This window comes from Balaenoptera physalus (assembly GCF_965194825.1).
Source record: "Balaenoptera physalus genome assembly, chromosome: 5".
Taxonomy (NCBI): domain Eukaryota; kingdom Metazoa; phylum Chordata; class Mammalia; order Artiodactyla; family Balaenopteridae; genus Balaenoptera; species Balaenoptera physalus.
This window is the reverse complement of record NC_138884.1, coordinates 98,830,859-98,849,731: the sequence shown is the minus strand read 5'-3', so window position 1 is coordinate 98,849,731 and position 18,873 is coordinate 98,830,859. Positions and strand designations below refer to the sequence as shown.

The 18,873-nt window shown below is 37.0% G+C and overlaps 1 protein-coding gene across 3 annotated transcripts in view; it reads left to right on the top strand.

The window, feature by feature from the left end:
* The window catches only part of PI4K2B (phosphatidylinositol 4-kinase type 2 beta), a 42,313-nt gene that overhangs the window by 20,871 nt on the left and 2,569 nt on the right, over positions 1–18,873 (top strand). For 2 of the 3 annotated variants that reach the window (XM_082464576.1, XM_082464575.1), the window contains 3 exons: positions 590–723; positions 1,301–1,360; positions 8,169–10,334. In XM_082464576.1, the coding sequence (XP_082320702.1) occupies positions 590–723; positions 1,301–1,360; positions 8,169–8,342 (368 nt within the window). In that variant the 3' untranslated portion in view covers positions 8,343–10,334. Of the gene's footprint in view, positions 1–589; positions 724–1,300; positions 1,361–8,168; positions 10,335–18,873 lie in introns of those variants that run through there. The other variant, XR_014264519.1, reaches the window with a different exon arrangement.

The window sequence follows — 18,873 nt, the reverse complement described above, 5'->3', positions numbered from 1 at the left end:
GAGTGGTCAGTTCCTGATAATTTGTGGCTGAAAACGCAGGGAGACCTCGGCCATGGTATCTGGGGCTGTGAACAAATTATAGATACCCCTCAGTTTCCAAACACAGGAACCAGAGATTCAGATATATTTTTTGATATAGGGCTGTTTGAGATAGACTCATTATCAAAACTCTTAGTGTTTCGTATTTAAAACTCAGAAACCTAACCAGTTCAGGTAATACCTTACTGTGCTTTACCATCTGAATTAACCATCCAAACTTAGAAATATGAATAATTTAGATGGCAAAAACTAATTGTTCTCTCTGATACCTCCTTTCTCCTTTTTTTTTTTTTTAGCATCTTTATTGGAGTATAATTACTTTACAGTGGTGTGTTAGTTTCTGCTTTATAACAAAGTGAATCAGCTATACATATACATATATCCCTATATCTCCTCCCTCTTGTGTCTCCCTCCCACCGTCCCTATCCCACCCCTCTAGGTCTCCTGTCTTTTTTTTAACCTAAGAACTGTAGGGAAAAAACAGGGTAAATTTAGGTCTAAATAAACCATTTCCCCTCACTGATAAGAATACTTTTTTTTTTTTTTTTAGATCCATTTCACTGGGCTTGGCTTCCTCAAGCAAAAGTTCCTTTTTCTGAAGAAATAAGAAACTTGGTTCTACCATATATTTCTGACATGAACTTTGTGCAAGATTTATGTGAAGATCTTTATGAACTTTTTAAGGTAAATAAGTTTTTAGTTTTAATTATTACAGAAAATGAAATAAATCTTAAAAGAGATTTTCTTAATAGAGCTAATTTGCAGTTTACTGCTTCTGGTATCACTGCTTGCAGTAGAACCTGACATAACAGAAAGGAATTAGCAGTTTTACTTTATAGGAGCATAAATTTATGAAGTTACACTATGAGTATTCTTTGGAGTGAAATTACATTATAATCTGAGAAGTTGTTTTCTTCAAAAGTTGAATTTTTACAAAATTACTCTATGAATTATAATAAATGTTTGGTGATCTGCTATGATTCAATTTTCTTTTTAAAAAAGCCTAAACCCATTGGCTGGAAAGTCATTTTAAATCCTTTCTGGAACAAGTTGGAGTATAACTACACTGTTTATTGTCATTCTGGAGGAATACGAAAATGCATCAAGTAAAAATAATCTTTTCATGCTATTTTTTTCTATTAGGAATGCTTTCTAATGACCTTATGTGCTGAGTTGAAGAGTTCATTTGTTTTCAATTTTTTTTTTTCAAAGATCCTGATTTTTGGAATTATAGTAATGTTTTCTTTCCTTTTTGTGATAGACTGACAGAAGATTCGACAAAGCCACTTTTGAAAGGCAGATGTCTGTGATGAGGGGTCAGGTAGGTCACCTTTTTAAGATCTTGTTCATTAAGGAAAAACTCTCTCTTTGAAACAGTAGTCAACTTTTTTTTTTCCATTGTGACCCAAAGATGCAGCTCTCAACACTGTCCTTTATTCTGAACCAAAATAGCTCAGATGATTAGAAATGAAGTTGATTTCAATACTCTTTTGTCTTCTGTATTAGATTTTTTTACCTTGTTGTGTATTGTTTAGTTAGCCAGTCTCCTCCTACTGCTAATTCTTGTCCTCATTTTGATAACTGTTTTCCTGAGTGTTGGTATCGTTTTCCTCCTCAAATCCACTTGCTTGAATGTTTCAATACCACGTTCTGTTTCCTGTTGATTATTTTCCTCATAAAATATGTTTGGCCTTTGCTAGAGCAGTCAGTAAATAACCATGTCACCATGGTTGAGCACTCATTGGGACATAAAAATACTAGTTGTAACTCAGTCCTCTCATTCCTTTTCACCTCCTTTAATTAGCAATACAGGGTATTAGTTACATCTGCTGGTGTGGACCTGCAGGCTGGACTGACCTACAGGTGATGTCTGGTTCTTCTACTCTACTAATAGTATTTAGATTCCAAAAGGAAGACTTGAAATGAAAATATTATAATGTTATAGTGTAAACATTGTCTTTTAGTGACTTACTAATTAACTTTTTCTTCCTAAAATATGCATTTCATTTAAGGTAGCTATTTGCTGCATACCTGTGACAAAGAAGACAAGTCTAGGTTTTGCACTATTTATTATATAACATCAACAAATAGATATAGTTAAATTAGATAACTATGTATTCATCATATATTTATTGACAGAACCAGAGCCAGAAACTGTCCTAGTGATTGAGATACAGCAGTGAGTAAAAACCAAGTTACTACTCTGATGGAGCTCTTGCTCTGATGAGGCTGGGGGTCAGGAAAAGGGACAGATTATTAGCATGTACATCTCTCTGTGTTCTCTTGCGCTTATACAGTGCTTTGCTAGAGTCATAAGTTTTAAATAGTTAGTGAAATGGCTGGAGAAGCAGGCTAGAGCCAGATTTTAGAGGGCCTTAAGTGCTAGGTATAGATTCCACATGGAAGGGGTTGGAGCAGTTGTGATAACCCAAGTGCCCATCAACAGATGATTGGCTTAGAATACAGTGGAATATTACTCAGCCATAAAAAAGAATGAAATATTGCCATTTGCAGCAACATGGATAGACCTAAAGCATATTATACTTAACGAAATAAGTCAGTGAAAGACAAAACTTACATGATTATCACTTATATGTGAAATCTAAAAAATAATACAAATGAATTTATATACAAAACAGGAACAGATTCACAGACATAGAAAACAAATTTATGATTACCAAACGGGAGAAGGAGAGGGGAGAGACAAATTAGGAGTATGGGATTAACAAACTACTGTACCTGAAATAGATAATCAACAAGGATTTACTGTATAGCACAGGGAATTATACCCAGTATCTTGTAATAACGTTTAATGGAGTATAATCTGCAAAAAAAAAAAAAAAAGAATCACTAAGCTATACACCTGAAACTAATGCAATATATTGTAAATCAACTATACTTCAAGTTTTAAAAAAGGGTTGTGATAATGACTAAGTTGTCTATTTACTAGTATGGAGAGATATCCAGAATATATTATGTTATAAAATGTAGTGCATAATGGTATGTATAAGCTGCTAATATATTGTATATAATAAAAAAGGAATCAGAATATTTTTTTAAAAGAGAGAGTCATGATGAGACTTACATTTCCCGAGAGGAGACCTTACCCTGGGGTTTCTCCTATCAACTCCCTGAGATTATGTGCTAAATTCTGTTTATATGTGCGTCTTGGGCATGGAGTGGGCGATAGAATTTATATCCCAGCAAAAGGTGTCCATAACCCAACAAAGAACCCCTGCAGATTGGACAGTGGGGTGCAGATTGACTCAGCAGATGAGTCTAGAGCCAGGGAGCCTTGTGGGGAGGTGTTTTCAGTAATTCAGGTATGAATGATGGGCTTAGATGATTGATGATTGTAATTATGTTGCTGAGTGTTACCACCCTAAACTATATTTGAACTAAATTTTCAGGCATAGGTAATTATGCCCTAATTTGGCATTTTTGCTTGAAACAAATCTATTTGACTTAACAATATGCTCCATCTTCTGGAATTCTCTTATCCCTAAAGATGTATCTTTATTTCAGAAATATTTGTGTGTTTTTTTAAAATAAAAGCTGTAAATAATCTTGTAAGCTTTAATTGTAGATTAAAGTTAGTACGTGAGAAATTTTAACTTTAATTTTAAAATGCTTGTCTGAACAGATATGGGGACATTCTAGTTCTGAGGTCTATTACAAAGATATACCAGTGGCTATCTGCTGTTTTAGGTTTATTTATTCATATCCTGTCTTGTTTACAAAGGAGTAAAGTATTATACAAATGGGTGTAATAGAGTATAAAAGTGACAGGATCAGGATCTGGGAAAGAAAAAATAAAATAAAACCTTATATGTTTTAATTTGATTTTGTTTTGGTTTTTTATTTTAATTTGGTTTTGACCTTTCTGATAGCCAAAAAGAGTAAGGTACTCTGACCATGTACATGATTGTGTAGCTCTCTGGTTTTAACCCTTTTTTTAAAAAGCTGGTCTGAAAAAAATCAGGTATTATTTTATATTCTAAAGTAAATCAGTGCTTTGAAACCAAGGCTTAACAAACAAAAACGAATACCTGTGTTTCAAGCAACAGAATTCATTATTCAGCCAGTTCCTTAATTGAGTCAAAATACTTGTGTTATTGAAACCGAAAGTGGGATCCGGCTGCTCACTGCTCAAAAACCAAAAAGAGGCAAGGTTGGGAGAAGGGCGGACGCCTGTCCAATGGCCAACTCCCCTCCCCCCCTCCTACAACCAGTGGGCAAGAGCTTTTATAGATGGAGGGAGGGGGCTACATGCAGAAACAGCACAGTCAGCTCTGACAGTCGTCCTGAAATTGGTCATGCGGTGGTCTGACCAGCGTCATCTTGGTTGTTGTAAGTACAGTTAATCTTCAGTTCCAGGGTCGGTTTGTTCCCATTTCCTTGAGGCCAATTCTTGGAATTGTGGCAGCTTAGGTCATGGCTACAGTCTGGTCATCATGTAGTTAACTTCTTCCACTTGATGGGGGTTTCAGTATCTATAAGACAGCTCACAGGATATGGCCCAGAATATTATCTATAGCCCTTGAGGAGGAACTAAAGGTCTTTGACTATGCTTAGTGACTAACCTGTTATTATTTGGTCTCCTTTGGCTGTCTTCCTTTGTTTCCGCATTTTCTCATTTCTCTGATTAAACTTATTCTCCGGCTAAGATTTTTCCACAGACAAAAGGCAGGCAGAGGACATAGGGTCCTGCTCCGTTTCATTATTTCAATCATTTATAATTATCCCTTGAATCCCTCTCCCTTCTAATTTTACCAATTAACATCATGATTTGTGCTTCGTACAACCAAGTCTTTTGTCCTAGTTTATAGTAAGTTTTTAGTTTTGCACACATAATCAGTGACAATTCTCATTCTACATATAAAGATGTGGACTGGAATTAGGAACTAGTATGAAGGCATTTCTTTTAAAATTTGACTAGAAATGTTTATTCAGTTAAAATTTTTGAATTTTACATTAAATAGCAGTAGGGTCACGATCAAGCTCAATAAGAGCATTCATTTTATATTCTACCTGTGCCTACTTGGAACACTGGACCTCAGAAATACTTATTTATTTGAAATATATTTTATATACAATCTGAAAAAAGTGGCAGAAATGATTAATAAAACAGTTTTATTAATACAGGGTGAAATTCTATTCAGTGATATATAAACCAGAAGCTCATTTGCAGATTCAGTAAAAATTGATGTTAAAGAAAATGAAAGTGACGCTTTCGTACCTCCTGAGTACTTGACTCTTTACTAGATATTTTTATGTTTGTTATTATTTTTCCTCATAACAGCTCTACATAGTTGTCTGCATTTTGTAACTTGGCTCAAATGGGTTAACATGTTACATCTGTTTAATAAGGGAGTCTAAGTCTGGCAAATCTGCAACATTTCGGCATTGCCTCTGCCTGGGGTACTTATCATCTCTTCTCTGGATTTAATGATCTTCTAAGTGGTGTCCCTACCTCTTTTCCCATCCTTCTTCCACATTAGACCAGAACAATCTCTCTCAAAGCAGATAGGATCCTCTCTTTTGTGATTTAAAACTCCCCTGATTTGTCAGTCAGTATAGGCTTAAGCCCTGACTTTGAGCACCTTTGCAGTCTGCCTCCGCCCAACATACCTGCCTTTATCTCTTGTCATTTTCAGCTTCCCCTAAGCCTAGGCACTCAGAACTGTTCTTCAGTCCCAGTTCACATTTCCCAGTGGTGCCCTTTGCATGCTGTCGTCTCTCCTTGGGTGCCTTTTCCTCTTCCTCTGGAGAACAGTTTTTCCTTCAAGCTCCAGCTCTGTCTTCCTAGGCTTCTCCTGCCACTCAAGGAGTTCTGATTTCCCTAGCACTCCATGGGAGTACTGGGGTCACATTTCACTCAGAAATTGGATGTTAAGACAGCACATTGGGGGAGTTTCCTGGTGGCCTAGTGGTTAGGATTCCGGGCTTTCACTGCTGCAGCCCGGGTTCAATCCTTCGTCGGGAAACAGATCCCACAAGCCATATGGTGCAGGCCAAAAAAAAAAAAGAACTGCAAATTGGGCATAGTACAGTTGAAAAATAGCTTAAAACCAACCGGGAAGTAGAATATATGTAGTTTTATGTAGATAGTACAGTAATTCTCATGCCCACTAAAATTTGAGGACCAGTGAACTAATCCAAAGGAAAGCAAAGTCTATATGCAGAAGTCTGTGAGTTCACACCATCTGCCCTTGACCTATCGCACCCCTACCATGGTATCAAATGTGGCATAGATGGAGCATTCTAAAATGTTTTTCCTTGCCTGCAATGTTTAGTCTATTTCTAAAAATAATCTTCTCTGATGTAAAGATGTAGTAATAGATGTGTTTATTCTTTGGGAAATGAAAAAATGAGTGGTATGTAAAGGAGGGGATCAGATTGTAAAGTCAGGGCATAGATCCACTGTTGCTGAAGTGTTTGTCACACTACATTCCAGTTATTTGTTCGTGCGGCTGTTTGTTTCTAGAATGTGTGCACTTTAAGGCTCAAATGGGTTTTTTCCCTCGTATTTAGTCTTCTCCCCAACACAGTGCGTGCTCAGTAAATAAATGCAAGATCATCAAGTGTCTTCTCAACTCCCAAAGAAATACTAATATTTTGGATAGCTTTAAGACTGAATAATTTTTGCTATTATATATTTGAAATTTTTTAGTCTTGTAGAATGACTCTCATTTTCTTTGTACCATTCCGCTTCTAGATTCTCTACAACAATCATATATTGTTTTTAGAGTCAGGAAAATATTAGGTGTTACTTAAATTAGTGTGTTTAGATTAACATGTTTAGAATAGGATTTTTAAAATCAAAAGAGGAAACTAACTGAATATTTCATTCCTTAGCCATGCTGGTACCCACATTTATTTTCATGGTAAGGACAATGCTTATAAACATAAATTTTGTAAATTCTTTTTGTCTTTTCATCCAAACATAACCAGCCTAGAAGATTTTAAGGGAAGAGCTTAAAAGGAATCCTAAACCATAAATACAATGAGTAACTACTATTACTAGTAAAGGTTTATTTCTCTGATGTATTAAATACTTCAGATCTTCCAGGATCTAAACCATCTAGTTTATACCGTTCAAGTATTATGACATTTATTTATTAGTATGGCTTTATGTTGAAACCTTTATGCTTATCTCACTATTAAACAGTCTTTACAACAACTAGTAAAATGCACACCATCTGTATATTAAATATTTTCAAATACCTGAAGGAGACATCCTTATTTCTAAAGTACACAACAAAGGGAATTTTTTACCTGATATGCAGGGAAAAAAAGAAAATGAATTATTAAATTTTTATATGAACAGAGTAGAATAGGCTGTAAGCTATGCATTGTTTCATAACCTTATTTATATGCTCAAGTAGCAATTCCAAGAGTATGTTTAAACATGGAATGTAATATAGTTTACTTTTCCTAGTTTTACTTTTCCTACTTAAGAATAGACTCTTAAATAAAACTTTACTTTAAATGCTACCTTCCCCAGTTCTCTTAACTCACTTGCCCTGCGTCATGCTTCCCCATAGCACTTTTTCATTCTAGTACTTGGTATAATTTACTTGTTTGTGATGTTTATTGACTCCTCCTCTGCTGAAATATGAGCTCTGTGAAGGCAGAGATTTTGTTTGTTTTCTTACTGTTGCATCCCCAGCACTTAGAACAGGGCCTAGCACGTAACAAGCATGCAATAAATTTATTTGTTGAATGAGTGGGTAAGGCAAGTATTTAGTAAAAACCAGACTATTTAGACCAGTATTTGTTTAGGTCCAGTGTCAAATGGGGTACGTATGTGGAACCATTCACTTCATTCAGTCTCTGACTCCATTGCTCCTGGACATAGATGCATTCTAGAATATTTCAAAGTTACCAATTGGCAAAAATTATTTGATTTTAATCCTGTGCATTTGTCTGTGTATATGTATGTGTGTGTATAAGCATACATATGTCCACATATATATATTGAGAGCAGTTACTCCTCATCACATTCTCTGCTGGGCATAAATGGATGAAATAAAAATTGTAGTTATGAATAGATGGTTAAATTAATGTCAATGAACGGAAGGTTTTTATCTTTTTTGAACTGATGAAAACCTCTCTTCTTTCCACAGATCTTAAATCTTACTCAGGCATTGAGAGACAGGAGGAGTCCTGTCCAGCTAGTACAGATGCCTTGTGTGATTGTGGAGCGCAGTCAAGGTGGAGGTCAGGGTCGGATCGTCCACCTCAGCAATTCATTCACCCAGACTGTCCACTGCAGGAAGCCTTTTTTTTCCTCCTGGTAGCAGATGTGAGAGAAAGAAACTGTTTGGCATTATTGTGTTGTTACAACATTACCGCCCTGTAAACCTGCTGGTAAGAGCTCCAGTTGCCAAAACCTCAAATAATATAAGTTTCTAAAAGGTTTTCTTTTGAATGTAATTGAAGTTTACAGTTTTTTGTCCAAATATTAAATTTCTATTTCAGGGAAGAGGTGATATATCTCCTATATCGTATTTTTGTAGAAAAATTGTATTTTATGTTGTTGATGTTAGTTTCAGAGGTAATTTCATAGTTTACACATTCTGGAATGACTATAATTACTCTAGAATTCCAAACAGAAAAATAAGGTGTTTGTTGATTTTGAATACAATAACTTTTTATATACTTTTTTAATATTGAGAAGAATGGTCATGTTAACTCTTCTTACATTATAAAAGGCCTTTGAGGATGAAACTGCTCTTATGAGCTTTAATAGAGTAGTTAATAGAAAATAGTTAAGAATAAAGCAATGTTGCCTTAATTTAAAAAGCTGCTATTTTAGAACTTGAATAAATGCTCCTAAAGTGACCATTATTAGGGACCAGAAAATTATATTTCAAGTTACCAATGACTATTTTCTTTTGTGTACTTCAGAATATTTTTGGCCAATTATTTTGTTATAGTGAGGGGAAAAAAAATCTAATGCTATCTCCCCCTTTAAAAAAATGGAAACACTCAACTGAGACTTGAGGGGAATAATATGAAATTAAGATAGATCCCCAGTATTTTGAAATTCCAGAATAACATTAAAAATTCCCTTCTGTTTCTTGCATGGGATCAATACTTAATCAGTTAGTACCTCAGAGTACTGATCTCGTTCAATTTAGTACTTCAATTAGTATTAAACTTCACTGAAAGGTAAACCATAACTCAAACTGTATACTGGGTTGCATTTTCAGATCCTAGGACATAACCTCTTAAAAATAATAGTAGTGTGTAGGGTACTTGAAATTACTGATGTTATTACAATTACAGTCAACTTTAGAATACTAGTCCCAATTAAAGGGGGACGTAACAGAGATAACCATTAAGTCATTTTTATTTGATTTTGAATATCAGTATTTCTGGCATCCTGGGAATTTGTAGTACTTTTAACTTACCAAGTGATTGAAATTGAGATGAGCCCGATACGAAGATTTGATCCCAAAGAAGCAGGAGCTTCATTCTCTTCTTAGGCTCCAAACAAATAACATCACCACTCAGACTAAACTGGGCAGTTTGTGGTCTTGGCCTTTTGTTGTTAAGCTTTCTGTCCTGTAATTTTTTAAATTAAGTTATTTTTATGTAAAAAGTATTTCCTGAAGGTTGAATTAGGATGGAAGTCAGATCTGCCGTTCTCCCTTCCTTCACATCTTTCTCTTGGTCTTCATGGATGTGATGAGTGAGGATACTGCTGTCCTAGTGGAAGTCCATTGGAAACCTGTGTTCTCCTACCTCCTCTGACCCTCCATGATCTTAATGTTGAGATAATGGAAGATTGACTGGAAATTCAAAACTCAAGCTAATATCTTTAGATAAATACCAGTAATTAAAATGTGCCTTTTGAAGATGTGTTCTTAATGAAATAAGTTGTTATGTGGGTACTGCTTTCATAAAACAGGTTTTTCAGTATTTTGAGAATTTCTATATTAATTTTAAAAATGGAAACTTAGTAAGTTGCTACTGTTTTATACCCTAAAATTAAAATAGTGTGGAAATATTTTTAAATGGTCTGACCAGGCCAGAAAAGTAGAGTTGAAATATTTAAGATATGATTACAAGTCAGTACATTGGTTTTATTTTATAAATTTTCATGAACTTCATTTTTATTTAAATATTGTGTTAATATTTTCAGTGAGTATATTTATAGTGTCAAACATGGTAGACGAAAGGTAATAAAAATCACTGTCTTAAGACTAGATTTCTCCTGAAGTATGTATATTGAATATTTAGAATGTTTGTAAATACATTTATGTTTATAAATGATGCCAAACCACCATTTTCTTACTGCATATATTAGTAGTATAGTTTAATACTTTATCATTCCAAAAGACATAATTAACTGGAATCTTTATAATTAGAGACATTTTCATTTTTATTTGAATATAAGCTGCCTTACTCTCCCCCAAATTTGTCAGCGGTTGAAGACTACGGAAACATGTTTTTTGCAGTCTTGAAAACGATTTGATTCACAAAATTTTTTTTTTAATTTAAAGTTTTTTACTAATGGAATTAAAACCTTATTAAAAACAATGGTGACCAGTTCTTTGATCAGATTACATCTTAAATCCTTTTACAGATATATGAAGAGACAGGCAGCATCTTATGTTTTATAGTCTGCCTTCTTTCCCAAAGTTGCCTGGGCAGCTGTACAGAGTAGTGGCAGAGATCCTCAGTGTGGCTTTGTCTCCAGGCCTCTCTTATGGTGAGTTTGGAGCCATGTAACCGAGTTCTGGTCAGTAAGATGTGCGGATGAGGGATATATGGGGCTTCCAGACCTGGCAGTAAAACTCACTGCGTCACAACCAGTGGTCACCATTGACCACTCTCTTGCCTTCCCGTTTGGCTATAAACAAAGAATTTGCAAAGTGGAAGCAGCCAGGGCATGTGAGTCACTGCTTGGAAACCTACCAGGAGAGCGTGCTGACTGCATTGGACTGTGACATGAGCAAGAAATAGTGCTTGTGTTTAGTCACTAAAATTTTGCATTTATTTATTAAAACTTACCATAGTCTGTCCTATCCTGGGCGTTAACAGTGTAAATAGAAAAAAAATCATTTTAAAATAAAAAAATAAAAAACCAATTATAGAAGGCTGAATGGCAGCAGCAATGAGTATTTAATCTCAAATCCCCATAGAACAACTAGGATAGCAAAAGAAAAATCACAGTGACACCATCTTCACTAAAATTAGATGATAGAATATCCCTATGGATCCCAGAAATGAGCAGTTTGGGCTAAATCCATCAATAGCAAAAGGATCACATGGGAAGAACAGCTTTGGAGGAGTGAACGGAGGGAAAGTGAGGGGGGCCTGTGATGGTACAAAGAGCCCAGAATCTGCTGACATGTCGTCAGCCCCAAAAGGAGGCGCCCCCAGTCATCGTGGCAGTCTCAGCTGGTGCATCCAAAACCACAATCAAAATTGGGAGAGGGCTGTCCAGCATTCAACTGGCAGCGGTAGAGGGAGCCTGCAGGAAGGTATGAGGGTGCCAGGGCAACCTGGTCTTCAGGGTTCCCAGAAGTAGCTGGTGAGAGCACATAGGCCTGCCCTGAGAGAAGCTACTGGATATAGAATAGACATTGACAAGGGAAGGACCCTGGGGATAAAGGAGACAAGGTTCTGATACAGATAGAAAAGGGGACCAGATGAGACAATTCAGAAAGTACTAAGAAGGTTCATAAGAAACTATGTCATCTGGGAATTCCCTGGCGGTCCAGTGGTTAGGACTCAGCACTTTCACTGCTGGGCCCAGGTTCCATCCCTGGTCCGGGAACTAAGATACTGCAAGCCAAGTGGCACGGTCAAATAAATAAGTAAATAAATAAATAAATAAATAAGAATAAAATATCAGCTATTACAAAAATAATAATAAAAATAAAAGTTATCTTAAAAAAAAAATGTTATCTAAAACTTTGTAGTAACTACAGAAGAGAGAACCGTAGAACTACAAAACCAGGAAACTCCAGGCCTACCTCACCACCTACCCAGGAATCTTCTGAAAATATAGGAGGAAAGTATGACAAAGTCCATTTCACTTAAACATGACCACATCATACAATATGCTTTAAGAAAACAGGATAACAGCGTGTATAACATACCCACAGAAAATGAAGATATCCTAGAAACTTTTACAAAGCAGAAGAAAACAGTAATATTTGTTAAAATGCTGAAGAAATTCAAGACATGATAGAAGCCAAGAAAGAACAATATAACATCAAAATCAGAAAAGCTCAAAAATTAGATGGACAAGCAACAGGAGGAAATAAAATGAGAGCTGACAGAGCTCAGAGGAAATATTGGAGTTAACAGTATGTTTCAGAAATAAACTAGAAGGAACCCGAGAGCAAATAGACAACATATCCACAGACACTCTACAGCAAACATCATACTTAGTGCTGGAAAATCTAAAGCTTTCTACATTTGTTTTCTGTTGCTGCTGTAATAAATTACCACAAACGTTAGTGTTTTAAACAACACAGATTCATTGTCTGACAGTTCTGCAGGTTAGAATCCTGATACAGGTGTCACTGGACTAAAATCAGGGTGTCAGCAGGGCTGTGTTTCTTTCTGGAAGCTCTATGAGGGAATCTGTTTCCTTGTCCTTTCTAGCATCGAGGAGCCTCACACATCCCTTGGCTTGTAGCCCTCTCCATCTCCAAAGCCAGCAACAGCGGGCTGAATATTTTTCTCTTCACATCATTCTGACATTGACCCTTCTGCCTCCCTCGTGCACTTTTAAGGGCACTTGTTATTACACTGGGCCCACCCAGGTAATCTAGAATAATCTCCCTATGTTAAGGCCTGCTTATATGTAACCTTAATTCCATCTTCAACTTTAATTCCCCTTTGCCATGTAATATATTCAAAAATTCTGGAGATTAGGACATGGACATCTTTGGGGGCCAGTATTCTGCCTTCTGCACTTTCTCTCTGAGATCAGTCATGTGACAAGGGTGCCTACTTTCACAATTCATATTCAGTATTGTACTGGAGAGCATAACCAGTGCAGTAAAGGCAGGAAAGAGGTAAAAGGAATGAGGTTCAGAAAGAAAGAAAGAAAATTGTCATTATTTATAGATGACATAATTATGCATGTAGAAAATTAAAAAGAATCTACCAATGACTGTTAGAATTGATAAGTGAATTTTGCAATGTTTGTATACCAGCAACATTAGTTAGAAAAAGAAAATTTTAAAAGATACCATTTATAGCAGCAGCAAAACACATCAGATTTCTAGGGATAAGTCCAACCAAAGATGTGTAAGCTCTCTACACCAACTATAAAAAGAGTATTGAGAAAAATTCAAGATTTAAATAAATGGAGGGCAACACCATGCTTATGTATAAATAATATTAGCATGTTGATGCTCCCAAGTTTGTCTATGGTTTCAACACAATCAAATCCCATCAGGATTTTTTAAAAAATTGACAAGCTAATTCTAAAATGTATATGGCAATGTTCTGGCCAACCTATGAGACAAGAGCAAAAGTTGGAGGACTTATATGCTACCTGGTCTCAGAACTTATAAAGCTACAGCAATCAAAACAGTGATAATTGGGGTAAAGATAGACATAAGATCAAGGACACAGAAAAGAGAATCCAGAAATAAACCCTACATACATGGTAAACTGATTTTCAACAAAGGTGCCAAGGCATTTCAATAGAAAGGGAAGTCTTTTCAACAAATGATACCGTAATACACACACACACACACACAGAGTGAACTTTCACTTTCACCCCATACAGAGACCTAAGTATGAGAGCTAAAACTTCTAGAAGAAAACAGGAGAAAATCTTAGTGACCTTGTTTTTACAGAGATTTCTTAGAGCACAAATGGCACAAACCATTAAAGAAAAAATTGATAAATTGGTCTTCATCAAAACTAAAAACTTTTGCTCTTCAAAAGACACTTCAGAAAATAAAATTTCAAATCATAAACTGGGAGAAAATATTTGACAAATATATCTGATAAAGAATTCCAGAATATATAAAGAGATTGCACAACTCAGGAATAAGAAGTAAAATAACCCATTTAAGAAATGAACCTAGGGGCAGGATAGGAATAAAGATGCAGATGTAGAGAATGGACTTGAAGACACGGGGAGGGGGAAGGGTAAGCTGGGACAAAGTGAGAGAGTGGCATGGACATATATACACTACCAAATGTAAAATAGATAGCTAGTGGGAAGCAGCCGCATAGCACAGGGAGGTCAGCTTGGTGCTTTGTGTCCACCTAAAGGGGTGGGATAGGGAAGGTGGGAGGGAGACGCAAGAGGGAGGAGATACGGGGATGTACGTATATGTATAGCTGATTCACTTTGTGATACAGCAGAAACTAACACAACACTGTAAAGCAATTATACTCCAATAAAGATGTTAAAAAAAAATGAACAAAATATTTTACACAGACACTTCACAAAATAAGATAAATGAATGGCCAATAAGCACATGAAAAGATGCTCAACATTATCACTAGGGAAATGCAAATAAAACCCACAATGAGTAAAGTTAAACTTAACACCTATTGCACACCCAGCCATTCCTTTTCTTTTACCCACCCAAGCAAGAGAAATGAAAGCAAACGGCTACATAGAAATGTTCACAGCAACCTTTTTTGTAATACCCTAATCTGGACACAACCCAAGTTCACCAACAGGTGAATGGATAAGCAAAAAATACATCCATACAATGAAAAGGAAAAGTCTATGTACTGATAAACCCAACAACATGGATGAATCTCAGAATGATTATGCTAACTGAAAGAAGCCAAACACAAAGAGAACGTACCATATGGTTCCTTTTATATAAAATTTGCTAAAATGAAAACTAATCCATTGTTAAAGAAAACAGTCCAGTGATTGCTTGGGGACTGAGGTGGATTACTGGGTGGGGGCGGCGGGGATGGTTTGCATGGGGGCCTGAGGAAATTTCAAGGGATGATGGAAATACTTAGTGTCTTGAGTGTGGTCCTGATTTCACAGGTGAGTACATTTATCAAAGATCATCAAATTGCACAGCTCATTGTATGTAAAGTATTCTCATGAAACAATAAACAATGAATTACCACTTCAAACCTATCAGATTCGGGCAAAAGTTAAAGCCTGATAGTTGGTAGAATCATTTTGGAGAGCAGTCTCTAGTAAAATTGAAGATGCAAGTACCTGGTAGTATATGCATTCAAGGAAACACATACAAGATTGGTCAATGCTGTAGTGTTTATAATACTGAAAAATTGAGAACAACCTGAATATTAACAGGAAATGGATAAATTGTGGTATACCCATACAATAGAAGACCACAGAGCACTAAAAATAAACTATAGCCACATGTATTGAAATGTACACACAAACTTGAAAACGATGTTGAAGGAAAAAAACACCAAGTTGCAAAAGTATTTACACATCTCATTTATGTAAATACAAAACAGTACTACGGTACTTTTTTATAGTTGCTTTTTGACATATGCATACATGTAAGTATATTAAAAAGTGGACAGGAATGTCCTTCTCCAGCTTCAGAATAGTTGTTACCTCTGGGCTAGGAGGATATAGAAGCAGATCTAAAGGTTACCAGGTACACTTTAAGTATAAAATTTTATCTCTAAAAAAAACCTGAAGCAAATATGACCAGATGACCACATTTGTTAAAATCTGGGTGGTAGGTGAGTTTTTATATGTTATTCTCTGTTATTTTCCGTATGCTTCAATTATTTCATTTTTAAAAATAAGCTTTTATATGGGAGCACATTTATGTGAATGCTTTGTTTGCCACCTTTCTTGATTTGCTATGACTGTCATGAAAAAATATCACAGGGTGGCTTTAAACAATGGAAATATATTTCCTCACAGTTCTGAAGGCTGGGAGTCCAAGATCAAGATGCCAGCAGGGTTGTTTTCTGGTGAGGACTTTCTCCTGGCTTACAAATCGCTGCCTTACTGTGTCCTCGCATGGCCTTTTCTTATCGCACTCACATCCTGAGGACACGGTTCTATTGAATGAGGGCCCGCCTCATTTAACTGTAATTACCTCTTTAAAGGCTGTATCTCCAAATATAGTCACATGGGGGCTAGAGCTTCAGCATATGAATTTGGGGGAGGGGTCACAATGCAGTCCATAGCACTACCCAAACTAAAAACCTATTAGGCACCTCCACATGCATTAGGCTCTCTGAATGCGGCCAGGCTCAGCCTCGACCTTGGCCACTGCTGCAATCCCAGCCACCTCCTTAGTCATATCCTCAGTGGAACACTGAAATAATAAGAACACCCATCTGTAAATATTTTCTGAAGTGAAGTCTGAGAGGCTTTCTTCTTAGCAATGTGTAGGACTTTTCAACCTGGATTCGTAATAATTATTTTTACAGCTGAGATAAATGTCTTGCTTACTGCCTCGCTCCTGGTTCTGTTCCGCATAGTTGTGAACCAGAACAGCTCCGTTTCTCAATCATGGCAGATACATGAATTTGCTTTAGCCTTTTCTCATTTGCTAAAATCCCAACACCTGTATGGACAACAGTTTGTATGATAGATAGAAGTCACTCACTGAGGGCTTCCCTGGTGGCGCAGTGGTTGGGAGTCTGCCTGCCAATGCAGGGCACACGGGTTCGAGCCCTGATCTGGGAAATTCCCACGTGCCGCGGAGCGACTGGGCCCGTGAGCCACAACTACTGAGCCTGCGCGTCTGGAGCCTGTGCTCCGCGGCGGGAGAGGCCGCGATAGTGAGGGGACCGCGCACCGCGATGAAGAGTGGCCCCCGCTTGCTGCGGCTGGGGAGGGCCCTCGCACGGAAACGGGGACCCAACACAGACATAAATAAATAAAATAAATAAAAATAAAATTAGAAGATAGCAATAACAACAACAACAAAAAAGTCACTCACTGAATTCAACAAACATTTATTTATGGGTACTCACTGTATGCCAGATTCTCCAAAAGGCAGTAGGAAGACAGAAATCAGTAAAATACAGTTTCAGCTCTTGGAGTCACTCTTCAGATACTGCTCAAAGGCAGAAGGAAAACCGGAAAATGGTGATAGGTCTAAAATGAAGTATTTTCGAGGGAATAATGTCTTAATCTTTGATCATGTGTGCACATCTCTACCTTTGCCTCTTAGACTGTGAATTCTTTGCCTACAGGGGAGGGAAATGAAATGCTTTGTAAACAAAATGCTTCACTGGCTTTGACCTGAGCTCTCAACGTTTTTCTTATTTATTAATAAAAGCATATTTTCAATGTCTAGGTTTGTATTGCGGAGAGCGTGGCTTTCATTCAACATCTCAATATATTTAATCCATTCTTTGGAGGTAAGGGAGTAGATAGTCTCCAAAGATGGCTGTCATCACTTCCTTCCCTCTTTGCAAGCATGTACTTTTCCACCCATGAGGAAGCGGAGTCTACCTCTCCCCCATTTCTATCTGGGCTGGGCTTGCAACTTGCTTTAATCATCAGAATGTAACAAAAGTGCAACTATGCCAGTTTGGGCTTAGTCTTTAAGAAGACTGGCAGCCTCCACTCACCCTGGGAAATCAGCTGCCATGTAAGAAGTCAAATGGGACTTCCCTGGCGGTCCAGTGGTTAAGACTCCATGCTTCCACTGCAAGGGGCATGGGTTTGATCCCTGGTCAGGGAGCTAAGATCTCGCACACCATGTGGCACGGCCAATTAAAAAAGAAAAAAGTCCAACTACCCAGAGTCCACCATGCTGTGAGGAAGCCCAAGCTAGTCATGTAGAAAGACTACAATGAAAGAGAGGAGAATAAGGCCATTCTACTTACCATAACATCATGTCTCCTAAATTAACAAAAAATTCCTATTGGGCTTCCCTGGTGGCGCAGTGGTTAAGAATCTGCCTGCCAATGCAGGGGACATGGGTTCGAGCCCTGGTCTGGGAAGATCCCACATGCCGCGGAGCGACTAAGCCCGTGAGTCACAACTACTGAGCCTGCGCGTCTGGAGCTTGTGCTCCGCAACGGGAGGGGCCGCGACGGTGAGAGGCCCGAGCACCGCGATGAAGAGTGGCCCCCGCTCGCCGCAAATGGAGAAAGCCCTCGCACAGAAACGAAGACCCAACACAGCCCAAAAATAAATATTAATTAATTAATTAATTAATTAAAAAATAATTCCTATTATCTGTTATATAGACCGTATTCATATTTTTTTAATTATTCACCAAATATATATTTTCTAGCTAGGTTTCTTTGAATCGAGATCCAATCAAGTTTTATACATTGCATTTGTTGTTCTAGCTTTTAATCTAGAACAGTTCCTTCACTTTCCCCATGACGTTAACTTTTGGGATATTCCCCATACTGGATCTGTCTCATTATTTCCTCTTAGTGTTCAACTTGATTGTCTATCCCCTGTATTTCCTATAAATTGGAAATGAGATCTAAAAGCTTGAATAGGTTCAGGTTAAACATTTTTGGCAAGAATATTTCACAAATGATTCTGTGTACTTCATATTGCATTTATATCAGGAGTTAGAAAAGAAAGATTTAATTTTTATCAACGAATTCATCATTTTAGGAGAGGAAATCCCAAAAAAAGCCAGAGAGCTGTGGCAGCAGGAACTCTTTTAACAAATCAAAACATATTCTTGTCTATGGAGTGTGGTTAGATTTCCTCCTACCCCCATTTCTTTGAAAACTTAATTCTTGTCCCATCTTTTTTTATCAATGAGTTTTTCTTATTTAGCTCTTTTTTGATGATGATAATGATGATGATGATGATGAGTTGGTTTCCATCAAGCAAGTCTACTAATCTGTCATAATATCAAAAAAATATTGTCATGAATGGTAGCAATTAAGCATAAA